This window comes from Embiotoca jacksoni, unplaced genomic scaffold, assembly GCF_022577435.1.
Source record: "Embiotoca jacksoni isolate LCO1_2020_lvr unplaced genomic scaffold, fEmbJac1.0.p SCAF_3, whole genome shotgun sequence".
NCBI classification, from domain to species: Eukaryota; Metazoa; Chordata; class Actinopteri; family Embiotocidae; genus Embiotoca; species Embiotoca jacksoni.
Window position 1 is genome coordinate 14,838,423 of NW_027185381.1, and position 20,265 is coordinate 14,858,687.

Here is a 20,265-nt window from a genome sequence, read left to right on the forward strand (position 1 = left end):
CAGCGGTGTAGGCGGGCCGGAGCCCTGCTCGGCTTATCCTCATCCGGTAACATTTTCGTAGACCAACTTCCCGTCCTCTTCTCTCTTGCTGTCTCGCTGTCCCCTGGTCCCCGCCTCTGCCTTAATGAAGAGGGTAATCTACCATGAATAATGAATGGGGATTTGTATGTGTTATGGTGTGAACACTTGTCTGGTTCTCATTATGCGCCTATCAGGACGGATCAGAGGTTCAGGGAGAAAAGCCTGCATCTGCTTTTCTCTCTGCTTTTGTTACAGGCTTTAATGCAGACCATGCTGAATGGCTGGAACACTATTTAAAGGCACACCTATAAGCCATTTATGTTGCCGCTCTTTTCCTGTTGGTCTGTTCAGCCCTCTGTCACACATCTTGCAACAGTTTTGCTTTAATTTTGTTTGGGGGCCATGCCCACAGCCACACTGGGACTAAAGCATTTTTAATTATTTAAGAGGTGTCGTGCCTAGACCAGTTGAATAAGCCACTCCCAAGTAATTCAAAATGACAGTGGTGTCAAGTGAGATAACAGCTTTTCAATACTGTGTTGGTGCCACAGACCTGAACAACAGTTCTTCATGGTATGAATGCTTAAACACACTCTGTGTTATCTCTTGTTAAAGACTGTAAAATCCAGGTGAGTCAACCAGCATGAAAAGTCATAGGGACTAGATATACATTTTTTATCATGACTTCATCAAATATTGCTGTGGTTAACTTAATAATCATCCAATTTCCCAGTGCAGTTTCAAAGTGGTATTTTGATTTGATATTTTGAAGATGTGTTTCTACTTTGTTTTATATGATGGTAAATTAATTAAGTTTGGGTTTTATATTGTTGATCTAAAAAGGAACCCAATATGAAGGCCTTATCTTGGAATTTTTTTCACTTAATTTTTGACACTCAATTATTGGTGAAAATAATTGTCAGATTGCTTCATAATCAAAATAATCAGCAGTTTCAGCCTTAAAAATGTGCTAACCCATTGAAATAAATGTTCCAAGTGACAAGAAATTAATACAGAAAAGGTTGCAACTGTTAACTTCTGCAGTGAAGCTGCTTTGCACCTTAGTTTTCGGGGTATTGGGAGGACACGGTGACTGTAATTACACAGCGTGGAGTCTGGCTAGTCATGTCAGAGTGCTGCTGTACAGTTAGAAAGATGTCAAGACCTTATGTACAGTCCCTTTGTTCCTGGTGCGTCGTCACGGGTCACACCAGAGGAAGGGGTCATGGTGAGTTCCTGATAAACCAGCAGCTGGTTTACATTATTGTGGTTAATCCAGGGTCAACTCTTATAGCTGCCTGACCAGAAGACTGCCTTTTCAACGTTTTCCTTGAAAAAAGGATCCTAGAGAGCTGAGGCACTCTTTACCAAACAACAGGTTTAATAGCCGTGGAGCAAAGTGTAGTATTTAACTGTTAACAGATAAATTACTTTCCCACGACTGTCCCACTATAAATTGCACCACTAAGTCCTGTTATTGCTACCCCTGCTGTGTGAATATGCAGTGCACATACTTTATCTCACCACTTTCCTCAGCATTTACACTATTTGCAGTGTTCACAGTATGACTTTCCAGCCTCTGTTTCCTGTAGTTGTGTTTAAAATGACCACCTATCTCAGCATCAGGATGGTGCAGCGGAGACAATATCCTGCTAACAAGATTCAGCCCCACAATTTACCAATACAAACAGCAGGCTCACAGCTTGCCTAATGAATCTCTCGGTGAATTGACCCTTTTGGCCTGTTGTCTTAATGCATTCCAGATGCATCAGTCTCTGTCCTTCAGCTTCCCAGGTCTGCAATCCCACACAGTTACCCATTCAGCAGCAGGTCTTAATAGCTACTTTAAAATTACTTGGGATGATTTAGTTAGCGCTCCAGTGTGGCCTGTTTTCTATCTTGATGGCACCAGACAATGCGACAGTAGTGGGAGTTCTGGCATTGCTCTGACACTGACCCAGTGGGACTCCTGTTGGAACGGTGGCTTCCTGTAGCAGCGGCCAGTGCTTCACTCTCAACAGAGGGTCATAATCACTTCCTCTAAAAGCAATTGGATTTACGCGGGTTCATCTGTTCCATCTGAGCAAAGTCCTTAAACAAGTAGGCAGATGAAGACAAAAAGAAGAGATTTGTCCCCGCTGTCTCTTTGCTCTGGCTGAAGAAATTCTTCCTTTCCTCTCATGAATGTGGTGTCTGTCTCCTTATTTTCACAAGATTAGTATAATGTCAGGGTATCCCAGCTCATCTGTCAACCCTTTCTGACTTTAACAAATTACATTTTTCTTGTCCTCACTCCAATGGTTGCACTGGACACCATCTGTCTATAAGATGGGTAAGGACTCCTTCCAGTATGATGATGGCTTATAAAGGAACAAGCTACTCCCTTTAATTCTAAAGAAGTAAAATCTTTCTACCATTCAATCAGACGCTGATCAATAGCTGCTAGAATTTTAATATCGTCATATATTTCTTATGTTCTCCCTTGTAGGTCAATGATATTTGTATTTTAAACAAATGGTGTTTGATTTTTTTTTTTTTTTTTTTACCATGTCTACTTTCTATATAAACATTATTAATTGTTAATTTGGTTTAATTTTCAATTTTTTGGTTTCTATTTTCTGATATACCTTTTAGTCAGATATTAAATCATTGCAAAAAGACCAGGGACAACAATGGACTTTATTGTTCAGTCCCTGCAAAAAGCTTATATGTTGTGTTTTATAAATATATTACAAGTTTATTATCCAAACCAAATATTTTAATGTTACACCATATCCAGTATAATCTCTATTTAAAGTCTCTAAATCATTTTGTTGAAACAAGATCAAGATACACAGTTTTTCACACAATACAAACTGATCATTTAATCTGTGCAGTATTGGTCTCATTACTGGTGTGATATGGTGGTTAAATTTAGATTACATCGCTCCATAACTGTCCTTCTGAGTATATTAGTTTATTGGAAATTTGAAAATATATACGATAAATCCAATCTAGTTGTGGTTTGTGCATCTTCTGCTCATTCAACCCTGTTAAAATGTGTCTTGTCCTCGTTAGGCTATTGTGTGCAAGCGTTCTTCTTATGCTCCCTCAGCGATGAGAAAGTAGGTCATGTTTATGGTCAGATGGCTGGAAATGGGGCATCTGATGTCCCTTAAAGATGATCTATCATGAGTCAATCGCTTACTTCTCAAGGCAATAGAGGCAGGGCCATTTTTTGGGGGGTCGTCTTCTGGTGAACTATGACCAGCTCTAATCTTTATAAAATTACAAACTACTTACCAATATATCAGGTGTTGTCCGTTATTTTTATGTTGTTTATGTTTATGTACTTGCAAGTACAAGTTTGAACCAGTTGTTAGGAAATTTCAAAGTCAAATACCATTGACTTTTGTTTGTGACAAAGTTTTCTTTTAGTTCTGCAGAAAGCAAACAAGAACGGGTGCTTTAAATGAAGTGTGCAATCGTCTGATCGCCTGAACTTACAGCTGTAAGAGCTGATAAAGGCAGCCCTCTCATAAGGGGCTAAGGGGTGAATCACCCAGTTAAACAGTAGTTGCCCTACAAAAAAAGGCACTTAGATCTGTCACTAAAGGACAAATCAATCAGCAGTTCCTTTCTGGAGGGGATGTTCTGCACTTTCAATAATCCCTCTGCTTTTTTTTAGACACAGACCCATCAGGAAATCAGCTGCAAAAATGTTTAATTCCTTGAAGCCCAATATAATTAATTTGTCCTCTAAATAGATTAGCAAGTATTTCAGCTCATTTAGCAGTGTCATTTGCAGAAATGACTTTTAATTACATAATAATGGCAATGATCTCATATTGCTTGCAGCTGCCAGAGGTTGAACCACAAAGTGTGCTGTTCATGCACTTGTAGAAAGGGTCATGGGTGAAGTGCTCTAACCGCACAAAGCTGCTCTCTCAAACTCTATGATCGGAGGTCTGGTATCAGTGACACCGGGGGGGTGTAAAGCCCTGCAGCTCTGCCTGCTCGCTTCCTTTCGTGTAGTGTTTTTATTTGCAGCTGGAGCGAGGGTCGTCTCTCTGCTCAACCTGTGATTGGTGTTTATATCATAAGTCCAGCAGAGACAGCAAAATGGAGTATTTTAGGTTTTACTTCCACTGTGGGAAAATTAATTCCATGCCTTAAAAAAGATCAGTGCATCCAGAAAGCAAAAAACAGGCACAACAACAACAAAACAATACCCTATCTCTGGATGTATAAAGCCATCAACCGTTCACATAATTATAAATGTATGCGTGGAAGTTTTGAGATATCCACCTCCAAACGTTGTCGTATCCCAAATAAAATGGAGCTGAATTCTATTTTTTATTTTTTTGATTACAATTCAAAAACTCTGCAGTAATTTGTCTTTGCAGAGACAATGTCCCAAGTTCTCAAGATAATCCGCAGACCTCAGTTTTTCTTCTGTTGAATGTAATCCCTGTGAAACATGTTGGCAGACCTGTGGAGTGTCTAATGTAACAGGGCCGTTGTTTTTTGACAGGTCAACTCCTTTTTAGGTTTTCTAAGATAACTTGATGGATGATGTCATAGAACATGAGTAGAAAAAAACTTTTTTTACAACACGGTACAAGAGAGTGAAAAGATTTACTCTTAGTGATGCGTTTGACCATCAAAACACATCAATATGCCTTCATGTAGATTCTCCAAGTCTGTTGAGCTCTTTTAGAGGAATGGATATTTGATGAACAGTTACATGCACACAACTTGCATACTGTATGGTTGCTGTAAAGAGCATTTGGCATCCTGATTACAACCTCTTCAATAGAAATGCACCCTAAAAATAAACCCCTCCAGTGCAGTGATGCACTTCAAAGTGGTGAACATCTATTCTTTATAAAAACTTTTTTCAGTGGCTCCCACAAAAAAAAAAGCAAGATGAACTACTGTAGTATGATACTGCTCTACCTCTTCAGTAGTGACATGATGGCCACTTCTGTCCTCTCTGATACTCTGTCTCTGTCGCAGATACAAGCATTCTCCCGCTGTTAAGTGCTTCTTTTGAACTCGTCTGTCTGTTTCCCGCTTCCTTGTGTACACCACAAAATTTCTAAGCCTGCTTTGTCACGAAATGACCCGTCAGGAATCAACCTCAGACAGTCAAGGAACAATAGAGGGGATTCTTAAAGAGACTATGATACACTGTATGTGGAAAGACAAGTTCAAGTACGATGCACTCATTAGCCGGTGATGTTGGTTTGCTCTGTGTTTGACCTGTGGGTTTTTCTGTCCCGGTTTTGTGGTCTGAGGACTGTTGTTGACCTGCTCTGCCCAACTATTTCTCACAGCTTTAGGTTTTGTTCTGAATATAGTCTGGAAATTCTGTGCCTATATAGGTTTGCTTAGCCACCCTGAAGTGCAGACCAATCAAGGACCAGGAGGGTTGGTGAAGTGCGATGATGTTGAAGTTGTTTCAACAATGGCTGCAATGGTAGATTTTCAGCACGAAACATACATCATAAGGTGTTCAATGCTGATTGGGTTATTTTTGTTATGCTCAACATATGATACTGGTACTGTATGTATCAAGTCAACATTCAGTGCAGCGTTATTGCCATTGAGTCTTGAAGTCTAGAAGACACAGTAACATTCATTTAGAGTTATGTTATTGACCACCTTATAGTTTTCAAGTTCAATATTAACTCTCTTTGTATCTCAGTTTTGGTCTCCACCAACTCCTGAGGGAAATTAACTAACATTGCAGACTGTGAAATCAAAACAGAGCTGAAAGCTGCCAAAAACAAAAACCCAGCTTTAAACATCTTGAGACCGACCAGTTGTTTCTGTCAGCATGCCTTTTAGAGCACATGGGAACACATGATAAAATTTACCATTTGACAATCATGTACTCTTCAGAGAATATGGCATTGTCAACCAATTGATCTGCACTGATGATTGCTTTCTTGAAATTATGAAGTGAAAGCTTTGTATAGTTGCAAAACTCCCCTGGAAGTCTTTAATGATACTCAACTGGGGGCCCTATTATTTCTCTTTGTCAACTGTGGTTTGCTAAGTATGACAGTGGTGATCTGACTCCAGTGAATAACTGTGTAGATATACTTTGTGAAAATCCCTCAAAGCTTTTGTTTTGGTTCTGGCTTTGGCCTTCGTCTTTCTCTCTCTGTAAATCACAGTTAAATTTGCCCAAGGGTTTGTGGGGAGGGAACAAAAGGAGGGTGGGGGGGAAACAGTACTGACGTTGAACAGCAGTACATTTATTCTATGATAGTGGAAAGGAGAGTGAATGGTCCCAGTGGGTCCGTGTACAGTACATAGAGCAGAGCCTCGTGTGGGTTTAAGGACAGATTTAACTCCAATATGGCTCACCGTTGCCGTGGCGATGGACTGCTATTAACATGTTGTTTTCCTGGGGGAGAGGAAGTCTCTCAACCTCCTGTACCTACCCACTGAGGTGAGGTTATATCAGGTCACACGTACTGCAGGGTATGTGCCACAGAGCGAGCTTATTATCAGCAGAACGTAATGGCTCTATCTGCACTGGATTAGGTTTACGCAGGGAAGTGCTATAATTATAATTATTACCACCATCATCTGTGGTTTGAATCCAATTTCACTTAACCAAGCCTATGATTCTTGTACGTTTGGACAGTGGAAAGATGGTTCAATTGAGGTGCCTCATTAAGTCAACTGACATTAGTAAAACTGAAGTGACTTTGGCCTGATATCATTATGCATTATGATTTTGTCGGTTCACAGATCAGTAGTACAGGTGAGCTTGGAGCAGATTTCAAAATTTCAATCTAACTGGTGACATATTGACAATCTAAATGGTTAATTTCTTGCCTAAAAAAATATAAAAACTTAAATAAGAGGCATAAAATGCATCCTATCAGACAAACATTGTAACAACTTTTAGTCCGCCTGCTTAATGTTGCTGCTTATTAAAATTGAGCTTAGTGTCTCAGAGAACTTCCTTTGCAGACATTTGTCGCATTTTTCTTTATGCTCATTCATCTATGTTGCACATTTCCCTCAATGTTTGTGATGTGACTTTTATTTGTGTTTTCATATTTGCAGCATTTCTGGATGTTTGCACTATGTTTTGTTTTACACAAATAGTAATTTTGCTAAACAAATTTTATGTCACTCTTTGTTAATTGTTATGTAGCAATTGCTGGTGATGTGAAAATGATTGTGACATAATTGAAACTGGACTGACTTACCAAATTATTATTATATTAATTGAATGAAGCAGGTTCTGAAAATATTAAGGGGCCTCGCTTTTTTATAAGGTGAAACATAATGTTCGGACTCCCTCCACACCTCAGTAGTTTTTGTACCGTCACTAAAAGTTGAAACCAAGAACAACTTTCCTCTATAAACATGAAATCGCATCACTAAGAAAAACAATATCAGTGGAGCTTACTCAGTAAAATATATGGAGGTCTTTGGTCTGTTATTTTTTCGTCACATTTCAGGGGAAGAGGTCCTGTATGTGAGCTACAGTCATTTCAAGTTTCCATCAGCTCCCTGCTTCTGTTTATGCTGGCATGCAATTAAGGCAAGTTGTTCAAGTTCAGCTGGCAGTGAAGGCCTCCAGACTGCTGCTAATCTGAGATACACTTGGCCTTTAAAACCGTGATTAGGAGAGCTGATGATTTAACCCCTGGCTTCAGTCAGGAGGTGTTAATGTGGTTGGAACAAAGCCATTCACTTACTGAAATGTAAGAGAAATATGGGGACTTTATCTTCCTCTATGAGGAGCTACAAGGATTTGTAAGTTGCAGTTTTACACACTTGTACAGAAAGAAACACAGACACCTTCATTTCCTGTGATAAGATTTTTTTCAGGTGTATCAAACATGGTGAGGCCCTGATCCTTAGGTGCTGTATATCTCCTGCAATAGGTGCAGTATACCACCCACCAACCCGAAGCATCCTGGTGGCTTAAAGGACCATGTAGTCACAATAATGTTTGGTTAGAGTTTGAGTGGGACCTCACTCTCTTCGTTTCCTTTCAGCTCTCCGCTGTGTGCTGTCTGCTAAAGTCAGAAAAGCGTGGAAAACATGTTGGTTTTTTTTTTAAATCTTTGAGCATACATAGATAATATGCCATTTAGGACCATTTGTTTCTGTGAAATATACATTTCTTTAAATTAAACTCGCAATGTTTTAGCAACATTAAGACGCACAAAACAAAACAAAAACAATAAGATAACCAACTCATTAAGGCTTGTCAGGGTTAACACAGTGTGCTAGTGTATTTAATTAGAACAGAGCATTAACAGTGTATCTGTGGTGTACATCAAATATTGTGAGCACACACGAAAACATCTTCAAAAAGCATGAATTTGCATATTCAAGTGCCTTCATTTATTTTCCATCTTCAACAACACGTAATGTTTTTTAAGGGTTATAATGTGCTGAAGGATGTCCTTCTCCTTATGGTCAACCTGGACACATTTATTCATGGATTACATCTTCTGTCTCCTTCTCTGTCTGTCGTCTGTTTCTATTTAGATGCAAAGGAGAGGACAACCAGAAGTTTCTCAGTCAGCGGGGTCTCCAACTATACTTCTCTCCTCCTCAGTAGTGAAGACAACATGCTGTATGTTGGTGCCCGGGAGAGTCTCTTTGCTCTTAACCTCACTGATATCAGCGCAGTCAAGCTCCAAAGAAATGTAAGAGCCAGTGTGAAAGCGTCTGTAAACTGCAATACTATACACAGTATAATAAGACCTATGAATGTAGTTATAATAAAATCCCAGAGGTACAGTATTATTATGGTAATAAATATGATATGATCCCTGAGGTCAAATGTGAGTATAACACACTTCACGGTATTATTTCTACAGTATGAGTCTGACTGTGTTTCTCTTGCAGCTCACATGGAAAACTCCAGAGAGGAAGAGAGATGAGTGCAGTTTCAAAGGCAAAGACCTGCAGGCGAGTGAGCTGCTGCTGTAAAGCTCAAGTGGCTGAAACTCACATGGCTCAAACATTATTTACATGGCCATTAGGTTGACCGTTACTGCATGGCACTTTGGAAACAGACCCAGGGCAGAACCCTGGACGTTTCCTGTCAAGTTGTAACTTTCCATCCTACAACAATAGATTTTTCCCTTCCTTTCAAACACACTTTTCCTCTACTCTGTCTTTTGTCAGCCTTTTCGCCACCTTTGCTCTTATATGTAAACATACACATGTAAAACCTTAATTACACGATAACGCTTTAGCAGGCGCAATCAGTGTTTGTTTTTTTTTTCATTTTAAATACATATTTTAGAGGTCCTGGTTGAAAATTCTATTGTACAACTCTCTGTGAAAACACTCAATTCTTTTGTAAACTACCTATGGATCTGCAGCTCGTTTGTGGGATTTTTCCCATATTCTTCATATCCAAAAAGCTTCTGTAAACTGCTTTGTCTTCAGACAGGGAGCAAACTCATTTTTGGATAGTAGGTGAAAAAAAAAATCTGTGAAATGATGAAGTCGATACCCAAGCAGTCTTGGGTAACAGTATGTGCAGGGTTTTCCATACCATTCTAAAACATTAGTGCAACACCTAAACACTTTCTCACAGCATCTAAGCCACTACAGCTTCACTATCGGCTTTGTTTTACCTCCAGTATGTTTGGTGATAATTATTTTAAGGCAGTGTATTTTTGATAAAAAAAAATTATAATGATAAAAGTCTAAAACTACATGAAAATGTATAGTTTTTAGTGAAATAGCTGCCCACCACCGTCCACTACTACCACAGCATCTAAACCCAACAGAAACATGGGAAAACCTTGAAGTGTGGAAATATATATTTTTTTAAATAATTCATTAAATTCTTTTATGTGTTTCTAATGCAGACTGATTGCTTCAACTACATCAAGATTTTACTGCGTATGAACAGCACTCATCTATACGTATGTGGAACGTACGCCTTCAGCCCCATCTGTGCTTACATAGTAAGTGTTTATATAAAACAGTCCCATACAGTATGTTGCAGTGACCACACTTGTCTGTGTCTTTGTGAAGATCTAAAAAAGATTTTACCGTTTGGTTGATTTTTCATATATAAGTAGAAAAGCCGGTGCTGGCCTTTATATGTAATTTATTTATTAGATTCTAGAGGAAGAGCATCTCAAATCGGATGTATGTTGCTTCCTGCCTCTCAACTCACTTAGCTGTCTGGCTGAGGCTCTGCCCAGCTAGATATAATATAGGTGCATTATCATATTATCTCCTGTGCCCATGGGAAATGGATCAAAATATTTAATGCATGTAATGAGATTATGTTAGAATCAATCTCATTTTCAATTCTTTCCTCCGAATCTGTTACGACTTTATAGAAAAATCCACAACAAACACATACAAATGACCTGTGCTTCAACTTCAACCAAACACTGACTGACCTTTTCACTGTGGGATAGACAGACAGTGGTCACTGACAGAGCAAGTTGCAGTTCTACTTTTCAACTGAGCATGTGACATGTGGTGTTTGTGTTTGTGTGTGTGTTTCCTCCAGAACACTGCAGACTTCTCCCTCGTCAAGAGTGATACGGGTGAGATTGTTGCCGAGGATGGACGAAGCCGCTGCCCATTCAACCCTGAATATAAGTCAACTGCCATCATGGCTGGTAGGTCTCACAATGGCTGTCGGCTGTTGATAAAAGCCAGGCTGTGTTAAATGTTTTGATTTATTGAAGCCACTTTGGGAGTCAGTAAATAAACTACTGTAGGTACATGCGGTTGATATAAAGAGACAAATTGGGGCATAACCTCTGGATGTCATTACTGTGTATGACGCAGACGCCCCATTCCCTCGTGGTAAATGCTGTGATAACGCTGGTCTTCTTCGCTGTGTTGCAGATGGGGAGCTGTATGCCGGTACAGTTAGTAATTTCCAAGGAAATGAACCCATTATTTACAAGAGTCTAAGCCAAGGAACTGCTTTAAAAACAGAAAACTCACTCAACTGGCTCCAAGGTATGAAGGAAGGCAATGTTTTTTATTATATATTCATATCATAAAAATGACATATATCATTAATATCACATCTTACAGAAGATAAATTATATTCTCAAACTGTTTGTCAGATATCCTGGATGACTGTGACACAATTAGCGGTCATGTAAATGAAATGGACTCCATAGAGCGTGTTGATGGCGGAGGAAAGAGGGACCTCTGTTCCTGGATCCCAGTGTGACAGTATTGTTGGTTTCCTTTCAGACCCTGCCTTTGTCGGCTCTGCCTACATACAGGAGAGTCTGCCCAAGGGCAACCTAGTGGGCGATGATGATAAGATTTACTTCTTCTTCAGTGAAGCGGGAAAGGAGTTTGATTTCTTTGACAACACCATTGTGTCACGCATCGCTCGCGTGTGTAAGGTGAGTGATGCTTGAAGGCAGATAGTCCATCTAAAGAGGCTTTTTTTTTTTTTTTTTTTTTTTTTTTTTTTTTTTACCCTTGAGCAACATCTACCCTTTCCATCACCATAGAGATCTATCAAACCAGGAGCACAGGTTTGTTTGTGCTTTTCATGTGTGTTTGTGCTTAGTGCCTATACAGGCATGTATGTAGTCCTCTGAAATCTGATTACAGCTTAAATACATCGCGCACAGCTCAGAGTCCTGCTGGGCAGTGACGCAGGAGCTCTTGCAACAGAAAAACATTTCTCTTGCATGTTTTCCTCTGTTTGAAATCCTGTTTTACAGAAAAATGTGGACTCAGACAGGATTCAGCAGCCAACCACAAATGTTTTAAGACTGCAGTAGTTCAAGATCTATGCGCAGAAATGGTTTATCACCTTATGAAATACTTCCTCACACAGTATTTGATAATAAATTTTGAGTGTTTTTTCAGTTCTATACAAAACAATCTCAAACTGAATGCTGCTTGTCTTTTTGAAAGCAATCATGTTCATCACTGTCCAAAGAGAAATAAATACGAGCTGAAAGTTTGAAGTCGTGCCATAGAAAGTCTATCAGTGAATCACATGGGATGCTTCCCAATGAGACACCGCCCAGAGGGTTATATTTTTCTGCATCTTCATTCAATTATTCAATCAGTTTTTCCATAAATACTCCAGTTAACACAGTTTTTTAAAGGACTTTTTGGGCATTTGGCCTTCATGAAACAGACAGGAAATGTGGGAAAACAGAGCAAAGGAATGACATGCAGCAAAGATCGAGCCACCAGGAATCAGACCAGGGACTCGCTACTGACGGCATTTGCACCAATGTGGTATGTGCTCTAACCACTCGGCTATGAGGTTGCCCCACCAGTTAACAGAGTCATGTAAACATTGACTCATATAGCATATTGATGATGAGTTTTCTCACATACAGTTAAAATATGTGCTCATATCCCTGGACAGATTACCCCAAAGGAAATTAGCAACAATGCGTTATTATGGGAGTGTTGCTTCCCCAATAAAGTTAAAACAAAAATAGTTTGTAAAGTGTAGAATGATGAAGATAACAGTCTTTAAAATGAGGCAAGTGTTCAGTGTATAGATGGTGTTTGCTTTAAGTAGTACTATATAGCAATGCTGGCTCAAATTAATTATTTAGGTGTAGTCTTTGCCCTCATTTCTCTAAATCCTGCATGATTCATTGTGTTCGCTGTAGTCCCCATCTTTGTTGTGTGTTCAGGCGTTAAACACACAGGTTCCACTTCATCGAGGCTAACTATGAAATCATAAACAATGTTTTGCTTGAAACAAACAAGCATGTTCTTATGCGCTGGACTGTTCACTGTTCGCAGAAAGAAGCCATCACTGCCTGCCGTGTTCATTGCTTTTTGAACAGCCTTTGGAACAAGGGATGCTTTTACAAGGGATTAATGAATGGGATGCATTTGCTTCAATTATTCAGAAGTCAGTTTAGCTCAGAGTGGCATTAAATTATAAAACTTGGTTCAGCCACCAGGATCAGGGAATATGTATGTTGCTCATTATCTGCCTGGGCTACTACAATAAGTAATTGCTTCAGAAGCTTAGTATTGGTCATGTGTCATTTCCCCTCCCATCCTGTGCTTCTGTTTCCTCTGATTAATATAACACTAAAGGGGACTCAATTGAAGCTTCATGTTAAAGGGTTTGATTTAGCTTAGATCATATTGCATTTCTCCTTGGTCTGCTGCTCTGAGCATCTTAAAAACTGTTTACATCCACTCTTCGTCTTGTTAGATCTGTGATAAACAGATTGTGTGGTCATCCTGTCTTCAAATACCTACTTTTTCCAAAACCAAAATAAGCTCTTCATCTATGGTCACCTTCCTGTGACCCGGAACTCCTTGTGGAATTGAATCTGTTTCACAGTCATATGTACATCACATGCTGTAAATCACTTTCAAACTGAGGCTTAAAGATGTAGTTGCCCTCTAATTTGTGCCGACATGTTATCGTGCAATCTGCGTAGCCAAATTAGTCTGCATGTCAAGGAGGTCCCGTGCCACTCATAGGACTTTGAAGGCTTGTGCCAGAGGCGCTGAATCACAGCAGTAGTGTCAGTGAAGAAGAATTGTCGGGGAGCAGTGCTTCTTTTTCTTTTTCATTGAAAAGCATTTGCCCTCCTCTAAGCCCCGAGTGTTTTTTTATCTATGCCAGCTGTGATGATGTATATTGTTTTCATGACCTAGAAGTCTGCTGCCTCAGGGTATATCTGTGTTGCAGGCACAACCGATTTAGCTTATTATGGTTTTACTATAGGAGGTTAATGTTTTTCAATTACAACAAGTCAAACAGCTTCAAAGTTTGGATGCAGTGCTTTCTTTCTGTTTTTGTCAAGAAGAAGGTAAAAAAAAAAAGATGCCAGAATTATTTTCCGAACGTTATAACACAATATCTACTGTACGAAGGTATATTATGGAAACGCACCATATGATGCATATCATCTTTTCATAATGTGTGTCATACAAGTCTGATCCCATCAAATCACATGTGTAACAAACAGTGCAGACACATTGTCCACAGCCACCACAGGTGTCAGTTTTATATTGTTGCACCCTCTGCTGGCCTAATGTTAAAAAGGATCCAAACCTCCGATGTTTGTGCTGCAGGGTGACGTCGGAGGTGAGAGGGTGTTACAGAAGAAATGGACGACTTTCCTGAAAGCTCAGCTCTTGTGCTCTCTGCCTGATGATGGTTTCCCTTTCAACATAATCCAAGACATGTTTGTGCTCACACCCAGCCCCGAGGACTGGAAGAACACGCTTTTTTATGGAGTCTTCACATCTCAGTGGTGAGAACTAACTTTTAACCGCTTTGAAAAACACATACCCAATCCTTGGAGATATGTTGTACAGATTTTGTGTAAATGAATGTATGAAGTATGCTCTAAAAATGTTCAGATCAAGAGATAAACTTCACAGGAAATATATTCAAACAGTGAGATTACTAAATAAAATGTGGAATTTGTTGATTTCATTCAAAACTCCTTTGGTAAATGGGGTTCTTCTGGGGGAATTTGAAATATATATTTGACCAAATAATTTATCACTCAATGTTGTGCTATACTTGTTTATGTCATATAAGGTACAAGGGTGCATCAGGAAGCTCTGCAGTCTGTTCCTTCACTATGGACCAGGTAGAAAAGGCATTCAACGGGCGATACCGAGAGGTCAACCGGGAAACCCAGCAGTGGTACACGTACAACCATCCGGTCCCAGAGCCTCGACCTGGAGCGGTGAGTACCTGCCTGCTGCCCTCTGCTGGAGAACCTGCAGACACATATATGTCAGTACTCAGCAGCATGTCTTGTCAGCTGCATGAGAGGTTTCAGATGTTCCTGTCTGCTCATCAGTCACGTCCTTAGTTTGACTGTCGACCGAGGCTTGAGCAGATATTTGTCAGGCTGCCGTCACTCCTCCTCTGCTCCTAAACATGATTTTTATCAAACTACTGTCGCTTTCATTTCCCGTCAGGCTGATCACAGTTGAATCACTGAAATATGTAAATGAAATAAACAAGGCGGTGCTGCACGGCAGCAGCTGGTGTCATTGTCCAATATAATTGAATATATGTAAAAAAGGTGGCATGTTGTTTTGTCTCCACAGTGTATTACAAATGCTGCCAGAGAACAGGGCATCTCCTCCTCACTGCACATGCCAGACAAGGTGCTGAATTTTGTCAAAGACCATTTCCTGATGGACAGTGTGATCCGCAGCCAGCCTCTTCTACTGAAACGTAATGTGCGCTACACGCAGATTGCCGTCCATCGAGTTCAGACAGCTAAAAAAGTGTATAATGTGCTCTTCATTGGAACAGGTAAACAAACGTTTTACCCACGTTCACAATCATGCACAAACAAACTCAATTTCTCAACACGTAAAAAATTGTTTAATCTAATTTCATGTTGAACCTTGTCTTTTCTAGATGATGGGAGACTCCATAAGGCCATTAATGTCAACAACAAGATGCACATCATTGAGGAGATGGTGCTCCTCCGTGATTCCCAACCAGTGCAGCACATTGAACTGGACACTGAAAAGGTAAAGTAGAGTGCTCAGAGAGAAATCCAGTCTGTTTTAATTGAGACAGCTTTCTTATGGTGTGAACTAATAAGCTCGCTAAAGTAATTTATTGGCAGTTTAGAGATTTCATGAACCATTAAGAGGCACAGCCTAAAGCAGACCCCATGTTCACTGAGCTAATTACATGCAACTTTCTCTCAGGGGATCTGCAAACAGCTGGGGTTTTAACAGCTGGATTTGTGACACTTCCTGAATCCTGGCATGTGTTAGGTTAGATTTGTACATCAGGGCAAAGAAATTCCTTTTAAAATGGTTGAAAGAAAACTGATCACGGTCAGAGAGGAAAGACTCTGGATGAAAATAGTAACCCAGTAACTGTATTTGGGACACTTCCTGTCCGTCCCCTCCTTCTTCATCTCTCCTCCACAGGGTCAGCTTTATGTTTCCTCTTTCTCTGAATTGGTGGAGGTCCCAGTAGCTAACTGCACTAATTATCAGAGCTGTGGGGAGTGCATCCTCTCCAGGGATCCTTACTGTGCCTGGAACGGGAGGCACTGTGTTGATGTCAGACATGCTCCTCCAAACAAGTATGTACCCTGCTGCGCTATAAACATTTTAGCAGCTAGAGCTTTCTATCATGTGCCTACATGGAATGATAAGAGATTGCCTTTTAAAACCGCACGTTATGATTAAGTGTATGTGTTTTTCAGCGCCTGGCAGCAGGATGTAGATGAAGCAGATACATCAGCTATTTGCGACAAGACTGTGCCCAGCCCACGGTTTGCTAAACCTCCACCTACACGTATGTGAACTCCACTTCTCTAAGCTGTCAGAGATTTACAGAGCAGCACTCTGCATAAAATGTTTCCATGCCTTTGCCCTTCAAACTGAGTGTTGATAAAATGTGTGCATTCTGTCAAACCATTATTATTTTGAATTCTGCACCAGATACGACAGTACAGCTTATTTCATGCTTTATCTGACTCAGTCTGTCGCTGCTTTTTCTTTCCACAGGACTGTCATCATGCCAGGTGATCATTATCCCAGCCAACACGTTCAAAGTACTGCCTTGCAAGCTGCGCTCTAATTTAGCTGAAAGGAGGTGGGAGTTCAGTGAGAGCGCAGGTCACTTCCATTACCCCAGCCCAGAGGGGGGACTGGTGGTGGTAGCTCAAGCTGACAGGCAGGAAACTTACGAGTGCTGGTCAGTGGAGGAAGGCTTCAAACAGCTGCTGGCAAACTACTGCGTGAGGGGCGAGGCCAAGCAGGAGAGCACCACTCTGACAGGCCGCTCGCGTACACCGCAGATCTCCCAGGAGGAATTTATCATCCTGCCAGGGGAGACCCGCTCGCCGCAGATCAACACCAAGACCTACTGGAACGAGCTGATCGTGGTGTGTGCCCTCCTGGCGTTTTCCCTGGTGGTTTTCTCCCTGTTTGTGGTTTACAGGAACCGCAATCACATGAAGTCCATGCTCAAGGAGGGAGACTGCCCCAACATGCAGCAGAAGAAGCCCAGAATAGTGGTCAAGCCAGCTGAGAACTTGCCGCTCAACGGCAACACAGTCACAGCATCAGTTTCAGATCACAAGGGGTACCAAACCCTGAACGACAACTACATCTGCAGCACTCCACCTCACGAGTGCTCGTCGCCCGACAACAGCAAGAGCTTCTCAGAATCAGAGAAGAGGCCTCTGAACTTGAAAGAGAGCCGCGTAGAGATTTCCCCTACATGCCCAAGGCCACGAGTCAGACTGGGCTCTGAGATTAAGGACTCTATAGTGTGAGGCTGGCTTCATGTTAAATGGAGTGACTCATTTTGAACTCAAAGGACCGAGTGCACTTGTTGAGAAAGACAAAACAGTATATGAGGGAAAAGCAGTACTCTCATTGAGAGACATTTCATTACACCGATTTTGCACTTTGTCTTTTTTTTTTTTTTTTTTCTGTTCCTGTGTTCCATGTGCATTTCATTTTATTTTCCTCTCACCCCTCTTATTCAAGTGCATTTGAAGCTCACTGAAAAGGTTCCACTTTGCCTTCAGATTTTTGACACTTTCACATACGGTTCACAGGAATGTAAGGAGCGTAGAGGTGGCATCACGACCACGATTTAGAAATTAAATTTCGAAGCAATGCCTCTCAGTCCGTCCATATAATATACTGGTAATGCTTTGAAAGGCAGATCAAGGCTGAAACATGTTGCCACTAACAGCTGACACAGTGTTTGCTGTGTTTTAATTTTAATTCTGTCATCTGCTAGGAGTCTACCCTTCGCTGAGCCTATGCACTATGTACTGTACTGTAGCAAGATAAACACTCACACCAGAATATACACGAACAAGTCAGTGGCAACCCGGAAAGAAAAAAAACTGTCACAGGTTCTTGGATAGCCTGTCTGCATCCGCACACATATACCCATTATTTTAGACTTCAATACAACACAGAAAGGATAAAGACAGACTTCAGAGAAGAAGAGATTGAAAAGATTTATCAAAACAAAACCATTAAAAGTGATAGAAAACACAAACAAGCAATCACCTCAGTAGAAATATTGCAGAAACTCTTATCACCTCATTCACTACACACCAAGAAAAGAAAAAATAATATTATATAGTCATAAATGAAGACACAATTACACTTTTAAAGTATTGGAATTGTTACTGGGTATAAATATTCCTGTGAGGAGGCCCGACTTTGAGCAGTTGAGAGGTTTTTTTATTTTGGTTTTCTTTCGCCAAATGCGATGAAGAGGAAAAGCTCATTCCAGGTATTACCATGCTGTTCTTTGTGAGATAGGCAGTCTATGCAACGCAAATAATGTGAAGTGAGGAGAACACCGAGAAAAACCTCACCTTGAGACTGAGTAAGCACAAAGGTGTTGGCGCTGTTAATTACTTTAGATCAGTGGCACTGCAAACACACACACACACACAAACACACTCATTACACAAACTGTAAGTATGCAAGTGACTTTAGCCATTTTGCTATGTTTTAGGGAAGAAGATAAAGAAACTCTGAAAGGCCAGCATGACAAAAATAGACGATAAGGAACAAGGGTCCAGTACACTAATGTAAATCTGTGGCAGTCGATTTATTGCAGCATGATAAAAAAAAGGTTATAAATATTTATTATTATTATTATGTGGCCAAATGTTTATTTTATAGAGAGGCATTTTTCATAGTAATTCTTTAATGTTTTAAATATCTATCACTATTCTCAAAGGGACATAATAATAAATATTTAAATACTACACCTATTCATAATCTGATTTAAATAACACGTCTGTATAGCCTCACCTTTGATATAACAGTAACTGATGAGTGTTCACGAAATGAAGAGAACAGCCTCTGCTTGCTTAAATGGTTTTCAAGGTTAGCCATAAAAGCAATAAACTTCATTCTCATCCCTAATAAACATAAGAATTGTGCATTTCAATTATCTCCACGTGCAGAAATGAGTAATTATAAACCACCAAATTTATGAGTTAGATGATAACTTTACTTGAAAGCATTTTTCATGTTATACAATATTTTTTAAGTTTTACTTGAGTTTGGCTCTAGTGTTGCGATGCGGCCAGCGAAATTAAGATTTTACAAAAATACATACCTAAAGAAAGGAAAGGCATACAACCTGACTCCGAATGCGTGGGATTTGCACATGATTTTTCAAAGCCTTAGTACTTTGCAGGTTATGGATTTGATTACAAATCTGCCGTGGGTGGGGGTGGATGGGTGGGTGGGGAGTTGATGGATAACGCCTTCTGAAACAATAATCAAGAGATGTGCCTCTTGGGATCAAACTAACCAGGTAGTAGTGCTGCAGAATCAAATGCTACACTGTAGGTGTGACAAGACTGGCTTTGCTCAGAAACAAGTGAAAACAGTCAATACATGTAATTTGATAGTGTCAGTGTAGTACAATACGTACTCATGACGTGCTTCTTTAATTTTATTTTTTGTTAGGGTGACTTCAACCTCCGTCAGGGACTAAATTCTATTCTTAAATTCTAGTACATAAATAACCACTGGTTGATTTTTTTTTTTTTTTTTTTTTTTTTTTTTTTTTTAATTAAATGATATATAAGCACTAGTATTATGTTACATTTCCTGTAAATGGCACTGCAATTCAAGGACTGGTCAGCTGTAATCACTCATGCAGTATGAAAGACTCATGCTTTGACTGTTATTAATAATATAAATAACTGGCAGCTTTCCGTGAAGTGGCTGTCATCAGAACAATATTACATTTAACTGCAGAACAAATACCAAGTGGCAGTGATTTAGTCAGATACGTGCAGGTACTGGACATGTTTTCATTTGAATACAAGCCTAAACTATTAATGCCACAGTGAACTTATCGTTGTCTGCTCTCTCTTAATGAACCACTATAGTCAGGCCTTCTATTCGTGACAGTACAAGTTGCTCAGACTCTTGTCAACATGTATTGTAAGTAAACAAGTTTTTATGTAAAATTGTTTTGTAAATTCAGCTGCCAATGTAAAAAATATTGTGAATTGTAATTTTTGTATCATACATCACTGCTGTTTTTTTTTTTTTGTATTGTATATAAAAAGCACTTTATTTTAATTTTTCAAATAAAGATAAAATGGATACTTTTTTCATGATTTTACTAAAATGATTCCTATTAACATGCTGTTTTTGATGATTTATGGAGATGAATGCAATGTTAATGGTTTGTGTTGGGAGCCCTCTAGTTTCTTAGCTGGTAACTTGCCTCTGTGGTCTATGTGGTCTGTAGCAGGAAGGGCTACAACATCTGGT

The 20,265-nt window shown here is 39.9% G+C and overlaps 1 protein-coding gene across 1 annotated transcript in view; it reads left to right on the forward strand.

Annotated features, from left to right (window-relative positions):
- The window catches only part of sema4ba (sema domain, immunoglobulin domain (Ig), transmembrane domain (TM) and short cytoplasmic domain, (semaphorin) 4Ba), a 51,756-nt gene extending 31,660 nt beyond the window's left edge, over positions 1-20,096 (forward strand). The window contains exons 3-15 of the mRNA XM_069162982.1: positions 8,533-8,693; positions 8,896-8,958; positions 9,873-9,971; positions 10,532-10,643; positions 10,876-10,992; positions 11,236-11,393; positions 14,068-14,249; positions 14,543-14,693; positions 15,064-15,274; positions 15,383-15,498; positions 15,910-16,067; positions 16,191-16,282; positions 16,495-20,096. Coding sequence (XP_069019083.1) covers positions 8,533-8,693; positions 8,896-8,958; positions 9,873-9,971; positions 10,532-10,643; positions 10,876-10,992; positions 11,236-11,393; positions 14,068-14,249; positions 14,543-14,693; positions 15,064-15,274; positions 15,383-15,498; positions 15,910-16,067; positions 16,191-16,282; positions 16,495-17,267 — 2,393 coding nt within the window. The 3' untranslated portion in view covers positions 17,268-20,096. The remainder of the gene's footprint in view (positions 1-8,532; positions 8,694-8,895; positions 8,959-9,872; positions 9,972-10,531; positions 10,644-10,875; positions 10,993-11,235; positions 11,394-14,067; positions 14,250-14,542; positions 14,694-15,063; positions 15,275-15,382; positions 15,499-15,909; positions 16,068-16,190; positions 16,283-16,494) is intronic.
- Positions 20,097-20,265: the final 169 nt, after the last annotated feature.